A 22191-nucleotide genomic window follows, 5' to 3' on the forward strand; every position below is an offset into this window, starting at 1 on the left:
TAGTGGCACACCACTCAGTTGCTGTAATTGCAATGCATTTTAAATTTATCTCACCGCCACAAAAACCATGGGTTCCTAAGCAAATTCCGCTCAAATAAAGAAGCGTTTCCAAATGTGATTGGAAAACTATTTCGGCTTTTTAAAACCAACTAGCGGTCAACTACTGTTTGGCACTACGCTATCTTACTATAAGGTTCGGCGCAAAATTAATCATCCAATTTTGTCTTTGAATAACTTTTTTACTAAATAAAAACAAAATGATCATTATTTGATCGTTATGTGCTTATCTGTTTGCGTTCTACAGCTGCCTGCCCGTACGTCACCATTTACAAAAATTATAAATCTTGCGATTGGGTGATTAATTTTGCGCTATCTTGTATTTACAGAAGTTGTATCGTTGATGGAACAATACATATTTTCAACAACAGCAAAATCCATTTTTGGAATTCCAGGTGTATTAGCATCTAGCACCCAAGAAGGAATTACCCAACCGATCTATGCATATATTTCCCTCTGGTGAACTTTATTGAAAGGGAAAGGTCACTTTTAAGGTGAATGACTTCAGACTTTTAAGGTGAACTGCTTGAGGAAAGTTGTTTCACATACAACAGAAATGTAAAATAGCAACCGGATTACACCGTGCAACAGAATTACTACTTGTATAGTAGATAGATAGTTCGAATTTAGGTGGCACATTTAGTTCAAATCTGTGAAAGAAATTTTTCTTTAGACAATATGAAACTAGAATAGTTTTATAATAAAGCACAACATTTTTAAAGCTAATCCTATTTTATTAAGATCTGAAGTTCAAAAAAAAACTTTATTTATATTAATAAAACTTGACTCTCATAAAATAGAAGCTTAGGTCAGAGAGTTTTTCTAAATGACAAAGCAAAAATCAGCCGCTAAGATCCTCATGATAAACGGGAAAGTAGTCTGGGTTGTTGTGAAGAAAGTGTAACTTAATGCTCCTTTTAATTCGAAGCATTTGAAAGTGGCTCATTAGTTGTTCAACGTATTGGGAATAGTCAGAATTCTCCTTATTACCCAAAACAATTTGAATAAGCCAAACAATCTCTTTGATTATTTTTATGATAGTCTCTTCAGTGTTCTATAAAAATTACTCGTGTTTACCTTTTTTGCGCTTAGCTTTAGGAACTTTTTTGATCGAAACAAGAACAAGAGTGCGTCCAATTCATGTTTTCCTAACACTTTCCGAGGAGGCCAATACTTTTAAGCCCAGTGTTGATTTTTAGCAAAGAAAGTGGGGAATGGTTTGTCGGGTGACTGATGTTTCTTTTTGTTTAATATCTTCAGGGACGAATTGTTTAAAGTGGAAAACCGTTAATTTTATTTTTCATTTTATTACTAGTGATGCTTTCCATTTCAATTCAACCGGGCTATTCGGGTCATGTTCTTCGATTTCGATGTAACTCAAATATGTTGCTCTCTGGTCAAAATAATGAGACACGTATTTTTTTGTTTGCCCGAAAAATATTTTTTTAAGAGTTATCGGCAATTTTGTTTTTGGCTCAAAATCTTTTTTTTTTATTATATAAGAAACATTTTTTTTAAATGCCCATAACTTAGTCAAAAATGAACCGATTTTAATAATTCTGGGTTCAAAATGATCGTCATTACTTACACGAGCGACTTCATGTAAATGCTCATAACTTAGTCAAAAATGAACCGATTTTAATGATTCTGGGCTCAAAATGATCGCCATTACCTACACGAACGACTTCATGTATAAACAATTGCAAACAAGTAGTTGGAAATTTTTTTTTTCCAAAAAACAAAAAGTGCGAAACAGGTTTTTTACTCAAAAATTCATTACTCAAAAACAACTCATTTTAGCTACTGGGCATTCAGCTCAATTGAAGTTCGAAGTATCCTCTTGAACTGAAAAAAGTCATAAAAAAAAAACAAAATACACTTTTTGAAATATTAAATTTGCTAAATAAAAAATTTTCAACTACTTTTTTGCAATTATTTCTACATGAAGTCGCTCGTGTAAGTAATGACGATCATTTTGAACCCGGAATTATTAAAATCGGTTCATTTTTGACTAAGTTATGGGCATTTAAAAAAAAATTTTCTTACATAATTAAAAAAATTCGATTTTGAGCCGAAAAACAAAATTGGCGATAACTCTTGAAAAAAATTTTTTTTGGGCGAAATAAAAAATACGTGTCTCATTATTTTGACCAGAGAGCAACATATTTGAGTTACATCGAAATCGAAGAACATGACCCGAATAGCCCGGTTGAATTGAAATGGAAAGCGTCTAGTGATTCAGCTTACATTTATAACAATTCAGTAAGATAAGTAAAATATAGAAATAGTAATTTTTACAAAAAAAAAAATAATGTCCACATATGTGACCATTTAGCGTAGAGTTCACCTATGAATGGAAAGATTTCAAAAAACCTAAACGTACACATTTGTGCCGATGTCCCTGAAGAGGTTAAATGAAGTACATCTCTAACAAAAAAAGAAAATACCAATGCGATGATTTTCTATATCAAACGTTACCCGCTGGACAAAGTTTTTGCAGACATATTTTTTCCCATATGGATAAATAGATTTTAAGCTACTGATTTTCTTTTGATGATATTTGAATGTATATGTAAATTTAAAGTCTCAAAGCATTTGATACCTTTAATCGCAGTGATGCTTTACATTGCTTGATATTTTCCACTTTCTTTTAAAATTCGTTACTCCACAATGTTGGCTATATGCTTATTGTACTATATTTACTATTACATACATTATAGAAACTATGTATGTAAATATACACTTAAAAATACATACGAAAGTATAGTATATACATATATATTTAAGTAGTTCCATACCAACGTCAGTTTATTGCCACTTACCCACAATGTTTAGGTTAACCGAAAAACTTCGCACTGGTTGGGTCGATATTTGGCACTCGTAAACGCCAGCATCACGTTGTTGTGCCCATTTTATTTGCAGAGTCCATTCATCAATATCACGATGGTAGGATGTTTGAAACCGCTGATCTGTAGTGTATGTATATGTGCCCACTGTGAGGATGTGCAGGTCTCTGTGGCGTATCCAAGCAACCTGAAAAGTAGAGTATGGCAAAAAACTAGAACGAGCAAAAACAAAAAAGGCGCATACTCATAAATACACCTATAAGATGAGATAAAAATGAGTCAATTGATCGAAGCTGCTGCGAGTATTCGTGTGCATTCACTTGGCATGCTAATGCATGTATGAATGTATGTATGTATGTAGATGTTAACGTATGTATTTACTGCTGGCACATTTTGACAATAGACAAACTATTATATAGATACAGATACTTTCGCCCATTTATGTAGTTGGAGCAGGGGTATTATTGGCAGAACTTAAATCTTTTTGAGCAGTTTAACCGTGTGTAGTTTTAATTGAGGTGTCAATCAAATGCTAGCTTCGAAATTAGAACTTTTAGTGTTTTTTTTGTTTATAAAGTTTTCTGAATGCTTTAAAATATTTCCTAACTCAGATGTAATGCAATCTCATTGAAAGGAAATGTTGTAAACAATGCGGTGCGGTTGGAGCACTTTTCTTCATTATTTTGTTTTTTTTTTTCAACGATAACGCAGGACGTACCGTAATTGTTAATGTCGACAATATTGCGATAGAACCAGTACAACTGTTGACACGAATTACTGCAGCACAGTTCTAAAAAAAAGTTAAAGACAAATTTGCTGACACAATTGAGCACTTCAAAAAATACCAAGCCACTCTAGCTATCATAGTAATTAAATCCTCTCAACACAAATAGTCATTAAATCCACATTGAGCCGTTTGGAACTGATACTGCATCTCAAGAAGTGCAGAAAAAAGTAAAGCTTTGTGGAATGGAAAATTTACAATGTTGAAAACCAAGTACGAAGAATTCAAAATCCAGAAATGTGCACACGTAACACAACAAAAATGAGCACCTTCAAAAAAACAAAACTCCGAGCTTTGAGGCACATGTATTCGACGCTTCCAGATTACTATAGTGCGGTGCAGAAGTTGAAATTTGGAGTTTTTACTGCCTTTGGTTCAACCTATTCTTGCGAGCAAACGTCCTCTTGCATGAATATAATTGAAAGTAAGAGGCCATCTCACTAATCAAAATTTAGAGTGAATCTCAACACAACAAATTATAAGCAAAATTTATCAAAACTTTCTAAAGCCATCGCTAACATTGAATTTGCTTGCTCAATTGTTTGTTATTGAGGCAAAAGTTAGTGTTGTAAGTAAATGTTCAATTTTGTTGAATTCTTACTTAAATAATAAGTAATTATCAAAAAATGCCATACAATATAGTATCTACTTATTTATGAATAAATAAATTAGTATTTTTTTTTATCAAAAAACTTTGTTTATGCGAGTACTATTTATTGTTGCAAGAAAAAATTTAGTGACTCTTTAAAAACTTTGCAATTTCGTAACTTGTATCTTTTGAAACTTCCCTAACCTTTTAAATTATGAAAGCATTAACATCTAGTCGTCCGTGAACATATCTTCGAGACGAGAGTACCAACATAAAAAAAATAACAATCAAAAGTCGAATGTATAGGGTTGTTCAATAGGTGCGCTTCAACTTTTTTCCGATAGGGAGGGCGAACGACGCAATATTTTTTATTTTTCGATTGTCATTTGTAAACTTCATTAGTATACATTTCATCATGGAACGCTACACATTGGAGCAACGATTGCAAATCGTGCAAATTTTTTATGAAAATAATCGTTCTGTTGCTGCTACTTTAAGAGCATTACGTCCATTTTACGGTCCATTTAACAAGCCGTCCCGTTTTGGGGTTATGTGAAGTCATTGGTCTACAGTAACAAGCCGGCGACGATTTGTGAGCTCAGAGCCAATATTGAACGCGAAATTGCTGGAATTTCGGGCGATTTAAGCAAAAGAGTGGTCGAAAATTGGGTTCAACGATTGGACTTCGTAAAACGTGCACGCGGTGGTCATGCAAAAGAAATCGAATTTCATACTTAAATGTATATGTTCAAACTCGATAATAAAAAAAAAATTAGTTAAAAAAGTCTAACCGCTTGTGTTTTATTCAAAAAAGTTCAAAAGTTGAAGCGCTCTTACTGAAAAACCCTATACGTAGCCTGCAAATTTGAAAACTTCATCATATATTTTGAACACACCTCGTATTTCGAGAATGTTTGCTTACCGCACGATCAAACGTTTTTCGAAAATCTCTTAAGTGACAGACAAAAAAGGAAGTGGTCGTCCTCGCGTGGTTCCATCCAGTGCAGCCATAAAAGCCGTTCGAAATATCCCCTTTGAAAGCAGAAAATTATGTCCTGGGAAATAAATGTATCGATCAGTATGAAAGCCTCGACAGACGGGATCAGCTTCTTTGGTGGCACGCAGTCAATGGCCATGAAAATATTATTTCCTTAGATGAACAAATGTTCACTATTCAAGAAGTGGACTACAGTTTGTAGTCAGAACTGAAGAACAACGCCTGTCGAAGACCTTTCAGAAATTTGGAGAGTGTCAAAGTCTTTGGTTCAAGCAGCGACGTCAATATCCATGGAAAAATGAGCGTGCTGCAAGAGCTGACTGGTCTTATCGTTTGAAGGCTTGCGTAAAAGCAAATGGTGACCATATTAATATTTGCATGATTAAATAAAATTAACTTTATTAAAAGAAGTATTATAATTATATTATATAATACTCATATCTATAACGGACTTAACTTGTACCAGAACTTATGGCAGGAGCAAGTAGAATGTCTCAGTATTCTCGTATGCTTAAAGCATTGAAAATTAATTTTGCTCCCTTCACTAATGCATGGCGTTTAAATTTTGCAGATCTCCAATAGGAATGAAGTGTTTCAGGCAATTATTTACAACCCAAAATGTTTCCATTGCTCGAGTACCTTTTACATGCGTAGATGTATTGAATATTATGGGTAAAAGCAAGCAGCTACAACAAATATCTTTCTTGTGGTATTCACATTTACTGATGTATGTATACACATGCACTAGGAGCTCGTCCTATATGTGCTCGCACTAAATATTCTTGTTCATGTTCATGTTATGCGAAACTACATATCATTGACGAATATGTATGTATTATATGTATGTGTAATTATACATGGTGTAGTGAGTTACATTGCACATTAATTGATTGAATTTTTGTAAATCTCTATCAGGCGAGCAGAAGGTGGACTGGAAAACAGAGAAACTGTCTTAGCTGATATGAATTTCATTGCAGTTTTTATATATAAGGGTTTCTTGTAGCAGTCTAATGCAATATAGACACACATAACATAAATTGCATACATACAAGGTGGTGCAATTCGGTAAAACTTTTTTATTGGCTGTTAATGTAATTGGATGGATTTTCGTTGGAAAGCTGAGAGTTACGTAATTTCCTATATTTATTTTAAAACGGAGAATACCACACTCGTGTATGCTACCAAAACGCCAAAAAAGATGTTTGACTGTTATCTAGAGAACTATGTATCAGAGAATATGAAGATTGCATAAAGTTTAGCTGTAATGTTTTATTAAAATTGATAATTCTTAGATGGGTCTTAGATAAGCTCATGTAATCCTTCCTTGGCTGAAAAGGCCCAAAATACGCTATATTCTAATTTATACTAAATTTTTGGAGTGTCTTCCTCTTATTTTGTCAAGCTGAGAAATGATACCTGAGCTCTGGAAATTAAAAATAGTTTATTGCCCCTATGAGCTCCTTCAATGTGAACTTGATTCGTCATGTCAAGCGAGTTCCACTTTGCATTGTGTTTTTTTTTTGTCGAGACACTAGCAAGTACAGCCCTCAGACAACATTAAGTCCATCATCAGTGCCATGGACTTCAAGCCGGAATTAAGTGAAGGCCGGGAAGGTGCTCGAAAGTGGCCTGCCGTCTCACCCTCCCACTCCATATGCTGGGCACTGTCTGAGAGGCTTACTTTTTACATGTGCTTCGCCCATAGAAAGTGGTCCAACCAGCTGCATACAGTCTCTTCTGCTTAATAACAAAAGGATCTGCGACAATCGGTCGGACATGTCAGGTAACATCAGTTTTGTCCATATCCAGCCTCTCTCAGCCTGTCAAGATAGCTAGTGGGTTGAAGTATACCGTTTGCTAACCATAGGTAGGGTTGATTGTTACAGAAGAGTTCAGCTTACTAAGGTGCAGTCGTACACGTTTAAAAGATAACTGGTTTAATCTAAAACCTGTAAAAGTCGCTTGAGGTGCCTGTTTTCTGTTTTTCGTTATCTGAAATAGAGCTCTACACATTCCGCTATTGCATATACGAGATCTGTTCAAAAAGTATCGCGAATTTTGAATTTTTGCAGTTTACGCATGTAAAGGGCCCGCCATATAACTCTACGGAATTAAAAATGCTATAAAAAAGAAACTACTCAATATTTTTCCAAACTGTTTTTTTTATTTTGAAGTACAATCCTTCCGGTTAATGATGGAACACAACTTCATTCATATGGCTGCCTCGGCTCGCCATGCACCATCCCATACGATCGGTCCAATTTTTCACCACATTTTCGATTGTATGCGGCTGTATTTCAGCTATGACATCGCATATGTTGGTCTTCAGTGCATCAATTGTTGCTGGTTTGTCGGCATAACACTAGTTTTTGATGACACCCCAAAGATAATAATCCAACGGCGTGAAATCGCAGCTCCGAGGCGGCCAAACGATATCAGAATTTGGGCTGATAATGCGATCTTCGAAGACAGTGCGCAAAAGATTGATCGTAGCATTCGCTGTGTGGCAAGTAGCGCCATCTTGTTGGAACCAAATGCCACCAATATGCTCATCTTTAATTTCTTGGAACAAAAATTCGTTCAACATGGCCCGGTAACGCTCGCCATTTACTGTAACCGCGGCTCCTCGCTCATTTTCGAAGAAAAATGGACCAATGATGCCTCTCGACTAAAATTCGCACCAAACAGTGACTCGTTGTGAATGCATCGGCTTTTCTTCGAGTGCGTGCGGGTTTTCTGAGCCCCAAATGCGGCAATTTTGCTTGTTAACATACCCGCCGAGATGAAAATGAGCTCCATCCGAAAAGATGATTTTTCGGTAAAAGTCTTCATCTTCTTCAACCATGATTTTCAAAGTAATGTCGCAATATTTCCCAGCGTTCTTTGAGCGTATACGCAACCATTTTTGTTCAGCGGAAGAGTAAAACTAATTTTCTGTCAAATCAGATGACAGCTATGTGTTACCATTCTTCAAATAATACCTAGTTCAAATCCGTAACGATAGATGGCGGGCCCTGTATATTCGAATTTCGATTTTTTTGTAACGAAATGTTGGTACTCATGTCTCTCACTCGTGCCGACGAGTTCGGCCATTTTGAATGTTCAGTTAATTGTTCACAGCTGCTTTGCTTGTACGTGTTTGGGCTCGTCTTCGATTTTTACCTATTCAAAGAGATGGATCAAGGAACCTGTATCAAATTTTGTGTGAAAAACGAAATTAAGTGCGTGGATGCATTCCGAATGTTGACTGTGTCATACGGAGAAGCTACTTTCTACCAAAGCAACGTTTATCGGTGGTACAAAATGTTCTCAGAAGGCCGAGAAGATGTGAACGACGGAAAGCGTGCCGGCGTGCCGGACGGCCGAGCACTTCAACAACAGACGAAAAAATTGATGAAGTGAAGAAAATGGTGTTGGTCATTCGTCGAATCTCCGTAAGCGAAGTTACTGGGGACCTAGACATATCGATTGGCTCGTGTCATTCGATTTTTTTCAATGAATTGGGCATGAGACGTGTCGTCGCAAAATTCCTACCAAAACTGCTCAATTTCGACCAAAAGCAGCATCGCATTAACATTGCTAATGAGATGTTGGACCCTGTCCACGACGACCCAAATTTGCTCCAGAGGGTCATAACTGGTGACGAATCTTGGGTTTATGGCTATGACGTAAAAACCAAAGTTCAACCATCTCAATGGAAGCTGCCGCACGAACCAAGGCCGAAAAATGAGTTCTTGCCACAGGGTAAAACGGTCAATAAGGAATATTACCTGCAAGGAACGCCCGGATTTGTGGAAGAACAAAAATTGGCTCTTGCATCACGATAACGCCCCTGCTCAGACATCGTTGCTTGTGCGCGACTTTTTGACCAAAAACAATACACCAATGATGCCACAGCCACCGTTTCCCTAGATCTGGCCTCCTGTGACTTTTTCTTGTTCCCGAAACTGAAGAGGCCAATGAAAAGACGACGCTACGCTACGATTGACGAGATAAGGTCGGTATCGAAGAAGGAGCTGAACAAGATAAAAAAATGAGTTTTTGAAGTGCTTCTTAGAATGGAAAAAACGTTAGCACAAGTGCATAATATCTCATGGGGATTACTTTGAAAGGGACAACATAGATATTAATGAATAAATGAATAATTTTTGAAAAAAAACACGAAATTCGCGATGCTTTTTGAACACACCCCGTATTGCTGTCTGAAAAATGGTTGTCTGGTTTCAAAGTATCATATTTTAATCCAAACACACCTCTTTAAATGCTAATCCATCCTTGTACCCCGCTACACTAAAATGTTTTTCTTTTATTTCCGAGATGTGATGTATCTTTTTGTAACTTAGTTCTATTTTCAGTCTTATTATAAAGATCGTCTTTGATTGCGTGGTATCCATTGGAATTGCAATTTCCATTGGTTTATCTGCTCATTAATCGTTCTTTGTCGCAGATAGCCCTTTTCGCTTGTAAATAAAAATAGCAAGTCGTAGTTTGGAATGGAATATAATTGCGGATCATCGAAAAATTAATCACCCTATCGAAAAATTATCAATTCTTTCAAATGGTGCCATCAATTGGATTTGATTTTTGTGACCTAGACAACTTCAGTATACAAACAGACAGTAATGGAGCGCATAATGATTAAAGTAAATATTTCCATTACTCAAAATCAGTTTATATTTTACTTAGTTAAAAATTTATTAAAAAAAGAATGGGATTAATTTGGCGTCACCTTGCACTTAAGATCTTAATACCTTTAAGATTTAAAAGATAAGGGCACACAGGTGGGATGGGAATTTATTGCTTCATACACATCCCAGATTGTTTTAAGGATATTAGCAGTTTGCCAATACCGTCTCTTCTCAATACCAAAAAATTTACCATCGGAATCTGTAAAGTTGGAAAGTGGCTGTGAAAATGCTCTACACTATCCTTGACATTCAAACGAGATGTATTCAGTGGATTGTTGATGTTGTACATGGTGACCATATGCCGCTTCCATGGATTGTGCCTCATAATTGGTCTAATAAAGGGTCGCAGATTACTCCTTATCCGTGTGGGAAGGACGTTTTGAGCTAAACCTTTTCAAGAAACGCGGGGTTATTTTGTGATGACACTGCGCTCATGAGCTTTATTTATGTAAACTTTTATAAAATGAAACACGAAATAATAGATTAATCATCAAAGTTAATTTTTTCGCCTTCAAAATAGGCTTCGTTCGAAGCAATACATGTATGCCAACACTTAGTCCAGTCATCGGAGCACCTTTTAAAAGTGTTTGAAGAGATCTTCTTCAGCTCCTTCAGCGAATTCTCCTTAATGGTTTCTATCGATTCAAAGCAGCTTCCGCGGAGCGGCAATTTTAGTGTTGGGAAAACAGGCGACTAAATCCAGTGTGTACGGTGGTTGTCTGATGACATTTGCGAGTTTTTGGGCAAAAAAGTGTTTACGGTGCGTTAACGTGGTGCAAGATCCATGAGTTTTCTTTCCGCAAATTGGGCCATTTCCTACGCACACTCACTCCATTCTCTGTCAAACGTCGCATAACTTCCAAATAATATTTTTTTTTTAACCGTCGAACCATTTGGAATGAATTTCGAGTGCACAATACCATGATAAAGAAAACAAGTAGTAGCATGACTTTTACTTTTGACCGACTTTGAAAGGGTGGGGTTTCGGCTCATGTAGATTGCGCCAATCAGCCGCTTGTTCCCTGGTTTGCATGTCAAACTCATATGTCCAAGTCTGATCACCTGTTATAATGCGCTGGATAAACGTTGGGTCCGAATTCAGGTGCTCAAGCATGTCTTCAGTCACCTTCTTCCGATGAATTTTTTGAAAGAAATTCATCTATATTGGAAAGAGTCGAACAGCTACGCGTCTCATGCCCAACTGATGGTGTAAAATGTTGCGAATTGATTCGTGAGACACGCTAAAGTTACGAGCTACCTCCCTCAAACTTAAGTTATGATTTTCATGCACCATTTCCTTGACTTTCTCGACGTTTTCAGTTTTCAATTTCTCGGTCCTCTGCACAAGCTTTATACCACTCAGAGAACCGTGTTTTTGATGAAGCACACTTGCCATAAACTTTCTGCAAGATTTTCAACGATTCGGCATACGGAATCCTCTTGCTGAATCGGTATTCACACCATTAGGTGCAGTCAAGAATGCAATTTCCCAAAAATACCTTCGAATCGCAGATTGTAGGTGGAAAGCCCAGGCGAAATGCAAAATTAGCAGAACGGTATGGCCCACCGACAACCTCAAGCAATCGTCGGCATTAATAAGAATGAAACGACGGGGCGCCTGGAGACTAACGGCAGTCATAACCGGCTTTTGGTCTATCGGAGAACAAACAGCCAAAATGAGTATCCCTCATAATATATACTATCACAGTTGTAAACAACCGTAGAAAAAGGAGACAGTCTTCCATTTCCACTGTGAATGCCCTGCCCTATGGAAGGACAAAATGTTAACTCCGGGCAAACCGCTGTTCTAGAGTCTCGAACAACTGTCTGGCTTAGACATCAACAACCTAATAAGGTTCCGAAACCGCACAGACTGGATATAGTCATGCTGTAAAGAACCATTAAACAAGTTGGTAACGAGGATGGGGCAACAAAATGGTGCGGAAACGCTAGCTCGATTCTGGAGGAATCACCACTTTAACCAACCAGCCAACCAACCACACATGTTCTAACATTACGAGTATCAGCCGTTTTTCCAGCAATTCCTATTTGGGATTTGACAAATACAAAGATGAAAAGCTCTTTTCTAACGAAAAAAATTTATCAAGAATCTGTACTTTTTTTAGCCAACAACAAGAACCGTGCTGGGGTTGTGGGAACTTTTTGCAAAAAGAAAAATTTATCAAGCATTATAAACACGTACATATACACTTGATATTATTGCCGCTTTCGAATAGCAAATGGTTTTTTATGTTGATCTTTTGCATGGCAGAAATACACTCGGAAGTTTGGCATTGCCTGCTGAGGCGCGCCGGCTCTTAGAGAAAACCTTATTTATCGTTCGGTGCCCATTGTAAGGGTTTCAAATGGAAGCCATACGTATATGCGCTAATGCATACCAGGTTGGCTGTGTAATAGCGTGGCAGTTATTTGACCTGTTTTTTTATACACAATATTATTTCGTGGGCTACCCCCCAGTTTGGTTCCATTCTATATAGAAATTACCTCTGGGAAAGGTTTGCCCCCGAGCCTTTCAATATGCAAAATTTACCCCAAAATGACAAAAAATTTTAATTTCATTAAAAGTGTGTTTTTTATTTTGCATGAGTATATATACAGCGTAAATAAGTAGTAAAAGAATTTAATTGGTAAAGTATATTAAATCATACATATATTATATAAATTGAAGAAGGAAATTATTATCCATACAGTATTTAGCATATATAGTTCCATATGACGCTTACTTCATTGCAATTTAGTTTAATAACAACTTATAAAAAAACTAAAAAAAAGAAATAACTCATTGAAGAAAATAAAATAAAAATGAATTAAAAATCTTTAGTTTTAAATATAGTTTGTTTATTGCTGTCTGGGAACTTCTGTCGATAGTCACTTACAACTTGGAGCACGTACTGCATTTGTCGCTCGTTTTTTGTATATAACTTATTAAAATCCTCTACTAGTTTACCACCTCTCTCCGCCGTATCATTTGTTACTTTAAGTTTATTAACTACTTTTAAAGCTTTAACGAAATCTTCATGTTTGTGCCACCGGGCAGGATCTGTGCATAGGAATTCGTCATTTATGTTAAATCTTGCAAAGAATCGTTTTGTTTTGTTGGAGACAAATTGTTCAAGTCCTTGGCTTAATAATTCAGGAACTTGGCTTGTTTCCACGGTTATCCTTTTAACACTTTTTTCACTTTCAGCATCAGTTTCACGATTCAACGCCTTTACCATTTTAATTTTTGATTCTGCCGTCGCATTTGGGTCAAAGAAGGCCAAGGCGATGGATTCAGGTGATAAATACCACAAATGATTTTTGATTTTTTGTAAAGCCACACGAGAGATGTCTTCGTCAACTGTCCGGTATTTATAAATTTTGGAAAGAAATCCAAGAATGGTGCTTTGGCTGCAGAAGGTGCACAAAACCACGCTTCGATATATATACTGATAAGGAAAATGCAAATATCACAAATTGCATTTTCCTCACGCGGTGATAATTTAAATCTTTTTCTTTTTTCTTATGATCCATCGACGTTCTTGCAGCATGCTTTTGAAGTTGCCGCCACTGCTGATAGAGACCTTCTAACTTTGGTATACAGTTCTTTAGTTCTTGCGTCGGAATTCGGGCTTTCTCCCAATATATCATCACTTCCCGCACAGCTAGTTAAACACTGCCTCGTATTGTTAACTTACACACCCGTAAATTGAAAAAAAACTTGTAACGTTTGTTTTACAGATGGAAGTTTGTTTCCAAAAATTTCATTTGAATAATACCCGAGCAGATAAACTTTTTCTCGTAATAGAGGTCGCGACATTGTACTTCCGAATGTCTTCACTGCAAATGTTGTACGCAACTAATGATTTTTTTAAAAAACTTTAATACAAAACTTTTGTAGCCATAAAAATTTGAATTACCGTTGTTATTTCAGTTCAATTTTTTATGCGCGGAAATCTGTTTGAAGAAATCTATTTTCATTTCGAATTTCAAAATGTGATCAGTTGATAAGTTATCTCACATATTTTAACTTCCGCTTTGTTTTTGTAATTCAGAAATTAAAGAAAAATGGAAAATTTTTGACAGAGTTGTTAAAAAGCAAGGGTCGAACGACTTGGTAGATTCTGCATTGAATATATTTTTTTTAAGCGTAATAATTTGAATTATCATTGTAATGTGATAAACTAAGTGCTCGGCTACTTTACTTACCACTAGTACTTATACTACGAATTTTCGGGTTTTTGAAACTTTGAAGGCCTGGGGGCACACTTTCCACTTACCAGATTTACTTCAAACTTGTTTTCCACCATTTTTATATATAAAGGAACCAATCTGGGGGGTAGCACCAATAAAAAAATAATCTTGCAAAATAACTGCCACCCTACTGTGTAAGGGTCTGAAAAAGATAAATTAGCCGGTGTTAGATGCAGAAGAATTTAAATCAAATTGTTAAGATCTAATCATTTCATTTACGGTTGGTTTTATCCTTTAAAATATGTAATGCCTCAACGGAATTCTAGTCACAAAATTAAGTAAACCGAATTACTCTTAAATTCATAGACATGTAATCGTTATAATAAAATATCTCAGTGGTACACTAGACTTCGAGAAGACCGAAGCAAAATAGTATCTATAGCGGAAATTTATTGCAAATGCAACTTCGATTTTGTTTTTGTAATTTTTGTACGCAAAAAGTAAACATTTTTTTCTTATCTGATTTTTGCATATCGTAACTCTCTAACTAAGCATGCATGTTTAAAGATTTGCACTTAGCTTCGTGTGAGCACCGAAAGTGCAAGCATGTATTTCTTAATGCAGCAGTCCACACACACGTCAACACATCCTTGTTGTAATCTGACCTAGAAAGAGTGTCCTAAGGTATTGCTGCCTAAATAATGTGGTCTTAAAAAATCGTTATTTTCCTGTGTTTTTCGGTACACGAATATCATATCTGATATTTTTTCCGTTGTTATTCCTGTTGCTTACACAAACTTTGTGAAACTTTCTTGCTTGAAAGTTTATTTCAAAAACAGTGTTATATGCCATGTTATCGCAAGAATTCGGGGCACGTAAAAAACTTTAGTGTGGCCCGGAGTACTCGCCTATGTCGGTACATACCTATGCCACATACATTTGTAGTCAACTACATACATAGTTAGAAAGGATTTTTGTTCTTATCTTTACACATACACACCTTATGAACGCGCGAGTATGTACGCAAAATGCATTCAAAGTTTAGAAGAAGAAACAGTTGGAAAATTATTGTAAGGCGAAAATAAACCAACACAAAATGGTGATTATTTTTCATCGTATTTTTTTCCTTTGCTTCATCATTTGTACAAAACTTAACAGAGATATTACGTATTTTTACTTTTAGAAAATTAGAGTTATGAGGGAAGTAATCACAGTCAAATACGGATTTAGACCATTTTCAGTACTAAACTACCTTGGATTAAGAGCAATAAGTGCAACAAATTTTATTCGAATATGTAACATTAATTTTTGCCCGAGCTATCGAACGGAGATTCATTCTGAGCATTAGTTTAGGATGTAACAGCAAGCAAAATTATGATACATATACGAGGCCTGTACAAAGAAAAGGTGCATTTTCAAATTTCACAGGCTATGTACATTCGGCTTTTGGCGATTTTCTGCTAAAATGGATCAAAGAAATTGCATCAATTTTGGGTAAAAAAGGAATAAAGTGGACAAATATACTTAAATTGTTGACGGTGGCATAAAGTGAGAGTACTGTGAGTCAAAAAAATGTTTGCCAGAGGTATAAGATTTTCACAGAAGGTCGAGAAGATGTAAATGACGACGTTCGCTCTGGACGCCTCAGCAAATCAACAACCGATGAGAATGTTGAGAAAGTGAAGAGAATTGTTATGGAGAATCGTCGAATCACAATTAAAGAAATTGCGGAGGATGTCGGCATATCGGCATATCAGTTGGCTCATCCCATGCAAACTTTTCGGAAATTTTGTTCCGAAATTGCTGAATTTTGCCGGATGAACAGCGCGCAGAAATTGTTGAATGACGTCAACGATAATCCAGATTTGCTTAAAAGAGTCATAACTGGTGACGAATCAAGGGTATATGGGTATGCCATCAAAACCAAAGCCCAATCGTCCCAATGGAAGAGTTCAGAAGAGCCAAGACCAAAAAAATCACGCCAAGTTCGATCAAATGTCAAGGATTTGCTCACTGTTTTCTTCGATTGTCATGGCGTAGAGCATCAGGAACTCTTACCAAAAAGACGTACGATAAATAAGGAGGATAATCTTGAAGTTATGCGCCATTTGCAATACGAAAAGAACGCCCGGAATTGTGAAAAAAAAAATGAATGGCGTTGGCATCAAGAGAATGCACCTGCTCACTCATCTTTGCGTGTGAGAAATTATTTGGACAAAATCAACACCGTCATTATGCTTTAGCACCCGTATTCACTAGATTTGGCCCCCTGAGACGTTTTTCCTATTCCCAAGATTACAGAGAGATTAGAGAGGCGGCGTTTTCGACGACTAAGGAGATAAAAGCCGAATCGCTGAGAGAGCTCAAGGACATATCAAAAAGTGCGTATCAGAACTGCTTCGAGGATTGGAAGAAACGCTGGCACAAGTGTATTATATATGAGGGGGACTACTTAGAAGGAGATAAAGCAGAAATTGATGAATTAATAAATATTTTTTGAGAAAAATTAAAATTCACCTTATTTTTTGAACACACCTCGTATGTATACATGCAGCCATGTATGTTTACGAAATATGTTTGCTCAATCCTTCTTCGCTTTTCTATGAATTGTCTACAAAATTAACCTGCTAATATGTGAACTTTTAAACAGACAAAACAAAAACTCCTTCTTGTAAATATCAACTTTAAAGAATGTACATATATTACACTTATGCATTTAATACGCACACACACAAGCTAACATGGCACTACCTGCGAAATGCATAGAGTTTGTGCATCTCCAAGCATCACGCGCAGACGACGAAGACTGATGGTGAAAATGAGTATTACAGCTGTTGCCATGCCAGCGGCATAGACATCGTTCGCCCCTACGCGGCCTGAGCTACTTGCCAAAAGGCTTTAAACACAAGTGCTACACTATATGACACATCATAAATCTTATGCAGCATTCGTGCGTACTTAAGTGCAGGCTGATAGTGGCCCACTACTGGCGTCACCAGTAGACCTTTGCCGGTGCAACGTAGGTATTGCCTACGGGCGAGTGGCTAAGTGTGCATTACTTGCACGTTAGCAGTTGCCACGTGAAAAAAAACAATCACGAACTGCTCGCGGGTGTGCAAGCGAAGATGTAAGTAATGCGAAAGCAGGAAATGAAGGAAAAATTGCAGCAAAATCTCGTCAACTGTTCAGAGTAGCGACATGCTCAGTGACGGATCTGGCTGAATAGGGGGCTTGATGGTGTCACAGTTACTATTATTTGCACAGGTGATGCAACTTTGAAACAAATTGTCACTGGCCAGTGAAAATTGTGTATCCTACAGCAAAATTTTGTTAAAAAATTCTACATAAATTCCTAAAAAAACTTCTTAATATTTTGCGCTCGATATGTTTTTTTAGATTTTTAGAGTTTTGTGCTTATTGAAGCCAACTGTGTGTTAAAGTGTATCCCAATAAAGATTATAAAAGAGAACTTTTAATATATTATTCAATACCACTACAGCCAAGGTAAAAAATCAGAGTAAGGGGTCTCCTTATGGACCCAATACAGTATTTAATACAACAGCAAAGCATTCAAAGTTCTGAAAATAGGTCATCTTAGTATTTACGATAGTACTTAAGGAATTATCTATGTCGCGTAAAGGCCGAAATATTTATATTCAAGTCTCCATGTGAGTAATCCCATTTATAACAATAACGTGGCGTCTTAGTCAGAGCGGGACGGTGGCAGAGATGTTAATAATGGGATGAGCTTCCTACTCGTTGAATTGGATATTTCATCTAATTCTAAGACCGGCCTCTTTTACTGCTGTCAGTTCAGCACTCAGAAATATGTACTTTGAAGTGATCGGCCAAGCATAGACTTAATTGCTCAGAAACAAAGTTGCATGAAGTAATTCTGCCTATCAACCCCATATTTTCGACCGGAGTCGACTGTAAAAATAATCATGGCCCCAGAGGTTCTGGACTTACTAATTATCATTTCTCGGTCTCTAATGTTTTGTTTTTAAAAATAGAATAGAGGGGTAGTGTAGTCTAAGAACCGCAAATTTCTCGGTTTGTTTTCAGGACTTCTGCGTGGTTTCTCTCATACTGAGTTTTACTCTAAGTCAAAATGGCATGTTCTTGTTAACATGCTTTTATAAGAAAATCAATACTTTTCATTGTTGTACTATATATTTTAAAACACATTATATATCGGAGCTCCTACTTACCGGACCGTGCCCGCATTTCGATAACTATGAAGGTATCAACATGATGTCCCCTGATGCAAGCAGAAGAGGGCGAAGAAAGGCCATCTCTGCATTGCATGCAATCCTAACTGGTGCAGAAGGAATTGGGTTCACTTGGTGTTTCTAATAGACGCCCCCGTTGTTGTATTTTTTGGTGCACTTAGTTGGCATTCAGGCGCCATGGTTGTTTACTTTACCTTTCTATTGTATAGCAGTTTGTTTTTAGGCTGTCGATGCTTGAGATATTTTCATGGATTCGTATTATTGGCAAGTGTGTGATACTATGGTATGCAGCACGTTGGCTGACAACTACGTCATCTTGTGAATGTAAATGTAGTTATGTGTGTATGTATATCCATGCAGTGCGATGCAATGCCATGTTATAAAATGCTCATTCGTAGTCAAGAAGAGGTAAGAACAATTTAACACTTGCAACAAATGGCAAACGCGACGCGTGATTTGGCAGCTTGAACCCAAAGCAAAGAAATTTTCTTCTACTGTCTGCAAGTGCACACAAGTGAACAACATTGCCAAGCCTTAAAGTTGCTATAATATTTATGCATTTTTTATGTAGCAGAACTGATTTATTGCACTGTTATCGTTTGCCATAAGGTTTTATGTGAGCGCGGAGAGAATAGTTAACTGTTTGCATATAAAATTTGGTGAATAGAGTAAGAAGAATACGTAGTCACTAAAATTATGAGCCATATTTAAATAGTTGTTGCAAGAACAATAATGGGCCTAATAAATACGACGAAACTGTGGTTTAAACTTGAACTTAAGCTTCGTCTCGATCTGGGGTGCTTTGCTGGCCGAGTGGGCTTGTGCGTAAATACCTTTCGGTGGGTCTATCTTCGAAGCCCACTGTGAATATGAAATCATTTTTTTTTCTGACGGAAACCAACGTCGGCTAGCACTGACTGCAGTACATGAAAATCTTATATAAAAACCAGCTTTTGTTTGGAGTCGGCATAAAATTGTGGGTAACCTCATTTATTCGCGCAGTAAACTGAGAAGACTCTCGAGATCCCTCTAAATACTGGCCTGAGCGGTAGAGCTAGAATACCAGAATAGAGCTGAGTCTGACAGGTGAAAGGGATTTGTAAGTGGCGAAGAGGCAATATAGCCCTTTTATAGGTTTACTCGTCCTGACAGTTACTATAAACTGGAGGTATGGAGGCCTGTTAATAATGTGTTTATTATAACAAGAAAGAGTGTTTGTTATCATTTATGCAGAAAGGTTTAGAAAAACGGGTGGGTATCTGGTTGAGATATGAATCATCCATTTATTGTTAAAATTTTTATAGCCAGCAAACATACTTGAAAATAGAGAGAGCAGAGTATCATTGGTAGAAAAAGTTCACCCAGGGAAGAGTTCCGTCTACTACCCCTTAAAAATGTCTTGTTAATTCGGTGAGACTTCAGTATTGGTGGTGGGTATACTTGACAACAATGGTAAGGGAAGTATAACTGCGATACAAATAACCTTTTAGGATGCAGTGTATCTTCGTTCCTATACTTTAAAGTTTATATCTAGCAATCTATTTATCTACTGCAGAGAGCTGATTGAGTTTTTCACAAATAACACAAAGTGTCCATAAGTGGTTTTTTATAATATTTTAAGTATATAAATTCTCTGTTTATAAGGATTTTTCTTAGTACGCTTTCCTATAGATAAAAAATCAGGGCGTCCCGTTTCTTTTTCTATGACATAGAGGGCACCTCAGTCCTTCATGCTTTTTGTAGAAAGTCAGCTGTCTGTCAAATTTAGTCTTCAATTGAGTGGTTTTTCGAAATGAGTGCTGTTCATTCCGGTTCTTTGAAGCAATTTTTCTATGTTTGCATGAAAAAGGACCCAAATTAACGCAAACTGTTGCTGCGAAATATAATATATAGGAAAGTCGAAGCAGTTCATTAGCAAGTAGATAAATCGCTATAAAAAGTGCAAGCAAAGTCTCAAAAAATACGAAAAAAAGATTCTCTGTTCTCGAAAGATCCACTTTGACTTTGACTTTACATGGAGCTGCTGTGAAATTGAAAGCAAAAGGTACGGAACTATTCGCAGGCACTTGCTTGCCAATGAACTGAAATATCGCAGTACTTTAGAAAATCCAATGTTGAGTGCAAAACACGTTGAAAACGAGTTTAGTGCAAGACGGAGTTTCCCTTTAGATTGGCCATCTCAATCACCAGATGCAAATCCCATAGAAAATGACTGAGCTCTGATGAAAATGCTGCTTCGCACACGCAAGCCATGTAATTTAGATCAACTTTCTCGACAAATTCGGAAATTTTGGAGGTCTTTTCCGGTAGAATGTGCAGAAAAACTACTGGAAAGTATGCTTTGACGGTGCCAGGCTATAATTGACAATGCAGGAAATTGGACTTGCTACTGAGGTATTTGTATTGAGTTATGACGACCAAATCATCAATAAATTTGCGATTTTTTCGCAAAATCAATTGTTATTATATAACATTGACCATGCTCTTATGTAACAGACTGTATGATTATAGTTTTTTTTGTTTGTATTCTTGTTTGAAGTAGTCAGGCAGCTATCCTGTGAGGTTGAGTCCTCACTGATTCCTGAGTGCATCGATAAATTGATTTTGTTAGGAACGCACAATTGCCTCCGGCTGATTTGGGTCCTAGGACACAGGCTTATAACTGGGAACGAAGTAGCGGGCGCTTTGGCAAAAGAGGCTGTGGTCTCGATAATAATAGTACCCGAGCCCTTCCTTGCTATAGGAAAACACACCATCAAGAAGAAGCATAGGAGTAAAGAATTAAAGCTTTGGAAGGAGTTTCACCAAAATATACGGCTTCGCCAGTCGAAGTCCTTACTGTGGAGATACAACCGAAATAGGTTTATAAAACTCATAGTCCTCCCATGTGATAAACTGGGATTATGGGCATTCTCATAAGACATTGCGGATTGCGCAATTATCTGCACAGGTTTGGGATATGGCCCACTGTCTCATGTAATTTCTTCGACTAACTGGATCACTGGAGACTCCAATGCACCTTTTCCTTGGGTGTAGCGCTATAGCGCAGAAAAGTCCAATTGTAGGCCGAAGAAAGGCCCATTCACTCAGTTTAACCGAGCTCTATCTTAATTTTAATAAAGGAACTGGGCTTAGATGACGTACTGTGATGAGTAGAGGACACAAAAAACCCTGAGGTTTTGCGAGTAATATTATTTTTCTAGGTCGTTATGTTATCAAAACCAAGCGACTTGGTTAAAGTTTGGCTCAAAAGACGCTAAAAGACGCGCTAGAAACACAAATAACTGAAATTACTGGTTACTGAAAAATTTATTAAACATATTTATAGTGGCAAAAGGGTATTCATTTAAGCTTTATAATTTATAGAATTTAATTTAATTTTCCTCGAATTTGTTTAACATTGTTGCTCAAGGGCTTTCGCATCGAGTCTGACTCTTAGGGGATCCCGCGGTATTTTCATTTATAGTAGGTTGAAGAGCGAGGCAAATCTTTAGAGTATTTGATGCAGAAATCTCTACCGACTGGTCGAAGATAGACTGCGACAATCAGGATTCTATTCTGAATCCGTAAAACTGCCTAAGTCAATGCACTTTTCAGACAAAGCAGGTAATCAGAGAAACCTGCAAGCCCAACTCTGATATCGCAAAAGCTTGACCCAAGATTTGCTATTTTCACAGATATTCGGGCTCCATATCACTCTAGTCATAGGAACATCGAGGGTAATGAGACGGCGGATAAGTTTCCTAGGCTAGAAATTACATTAAGCTCGACCGAAGCACAGCCGGATTAATGTGGAACTAGAGT

The 22191-nt window shown here is 37.0% G+C and overlaps 1 protein-coding gene across 1 annotated transcript in view; it reads right to left on the reverse strand.

The window, feature by feature from the left end:
* The window catches only part of LOC129241930 (uncharacterized), a 79403-nt gene that overhangs the window by 52977 nt on the left and 4235 nt on the right, over positions 1–22191 (reverse strand). Inside the window, exon 3 of the mRNA XM_054878479.1 lies at positions 2880–3090. Coding sequence (XP_054734454.1) covers positions 2880–3090 — 211 coding nt within the window. The remainder of the gene's footprint in view (positions 1–2879; positions 3091–22191) is intronic.

The sequence above is a fragment of the Anastrepha obliqua genome, chromosome 3 (assembly GCF_027943255.1).
Source record: "Anastrepha obliqua isolate idAnaObli1 chromosome 3, idAnaObli1_1.0, whole genome shotgun sequence".
Lineage (NCBI taxonomy): Eukaryota > Metazoa > Arthropoda > Insecta > Diptera > Tephritidae > Anastrepha > Anastrepha obliqua.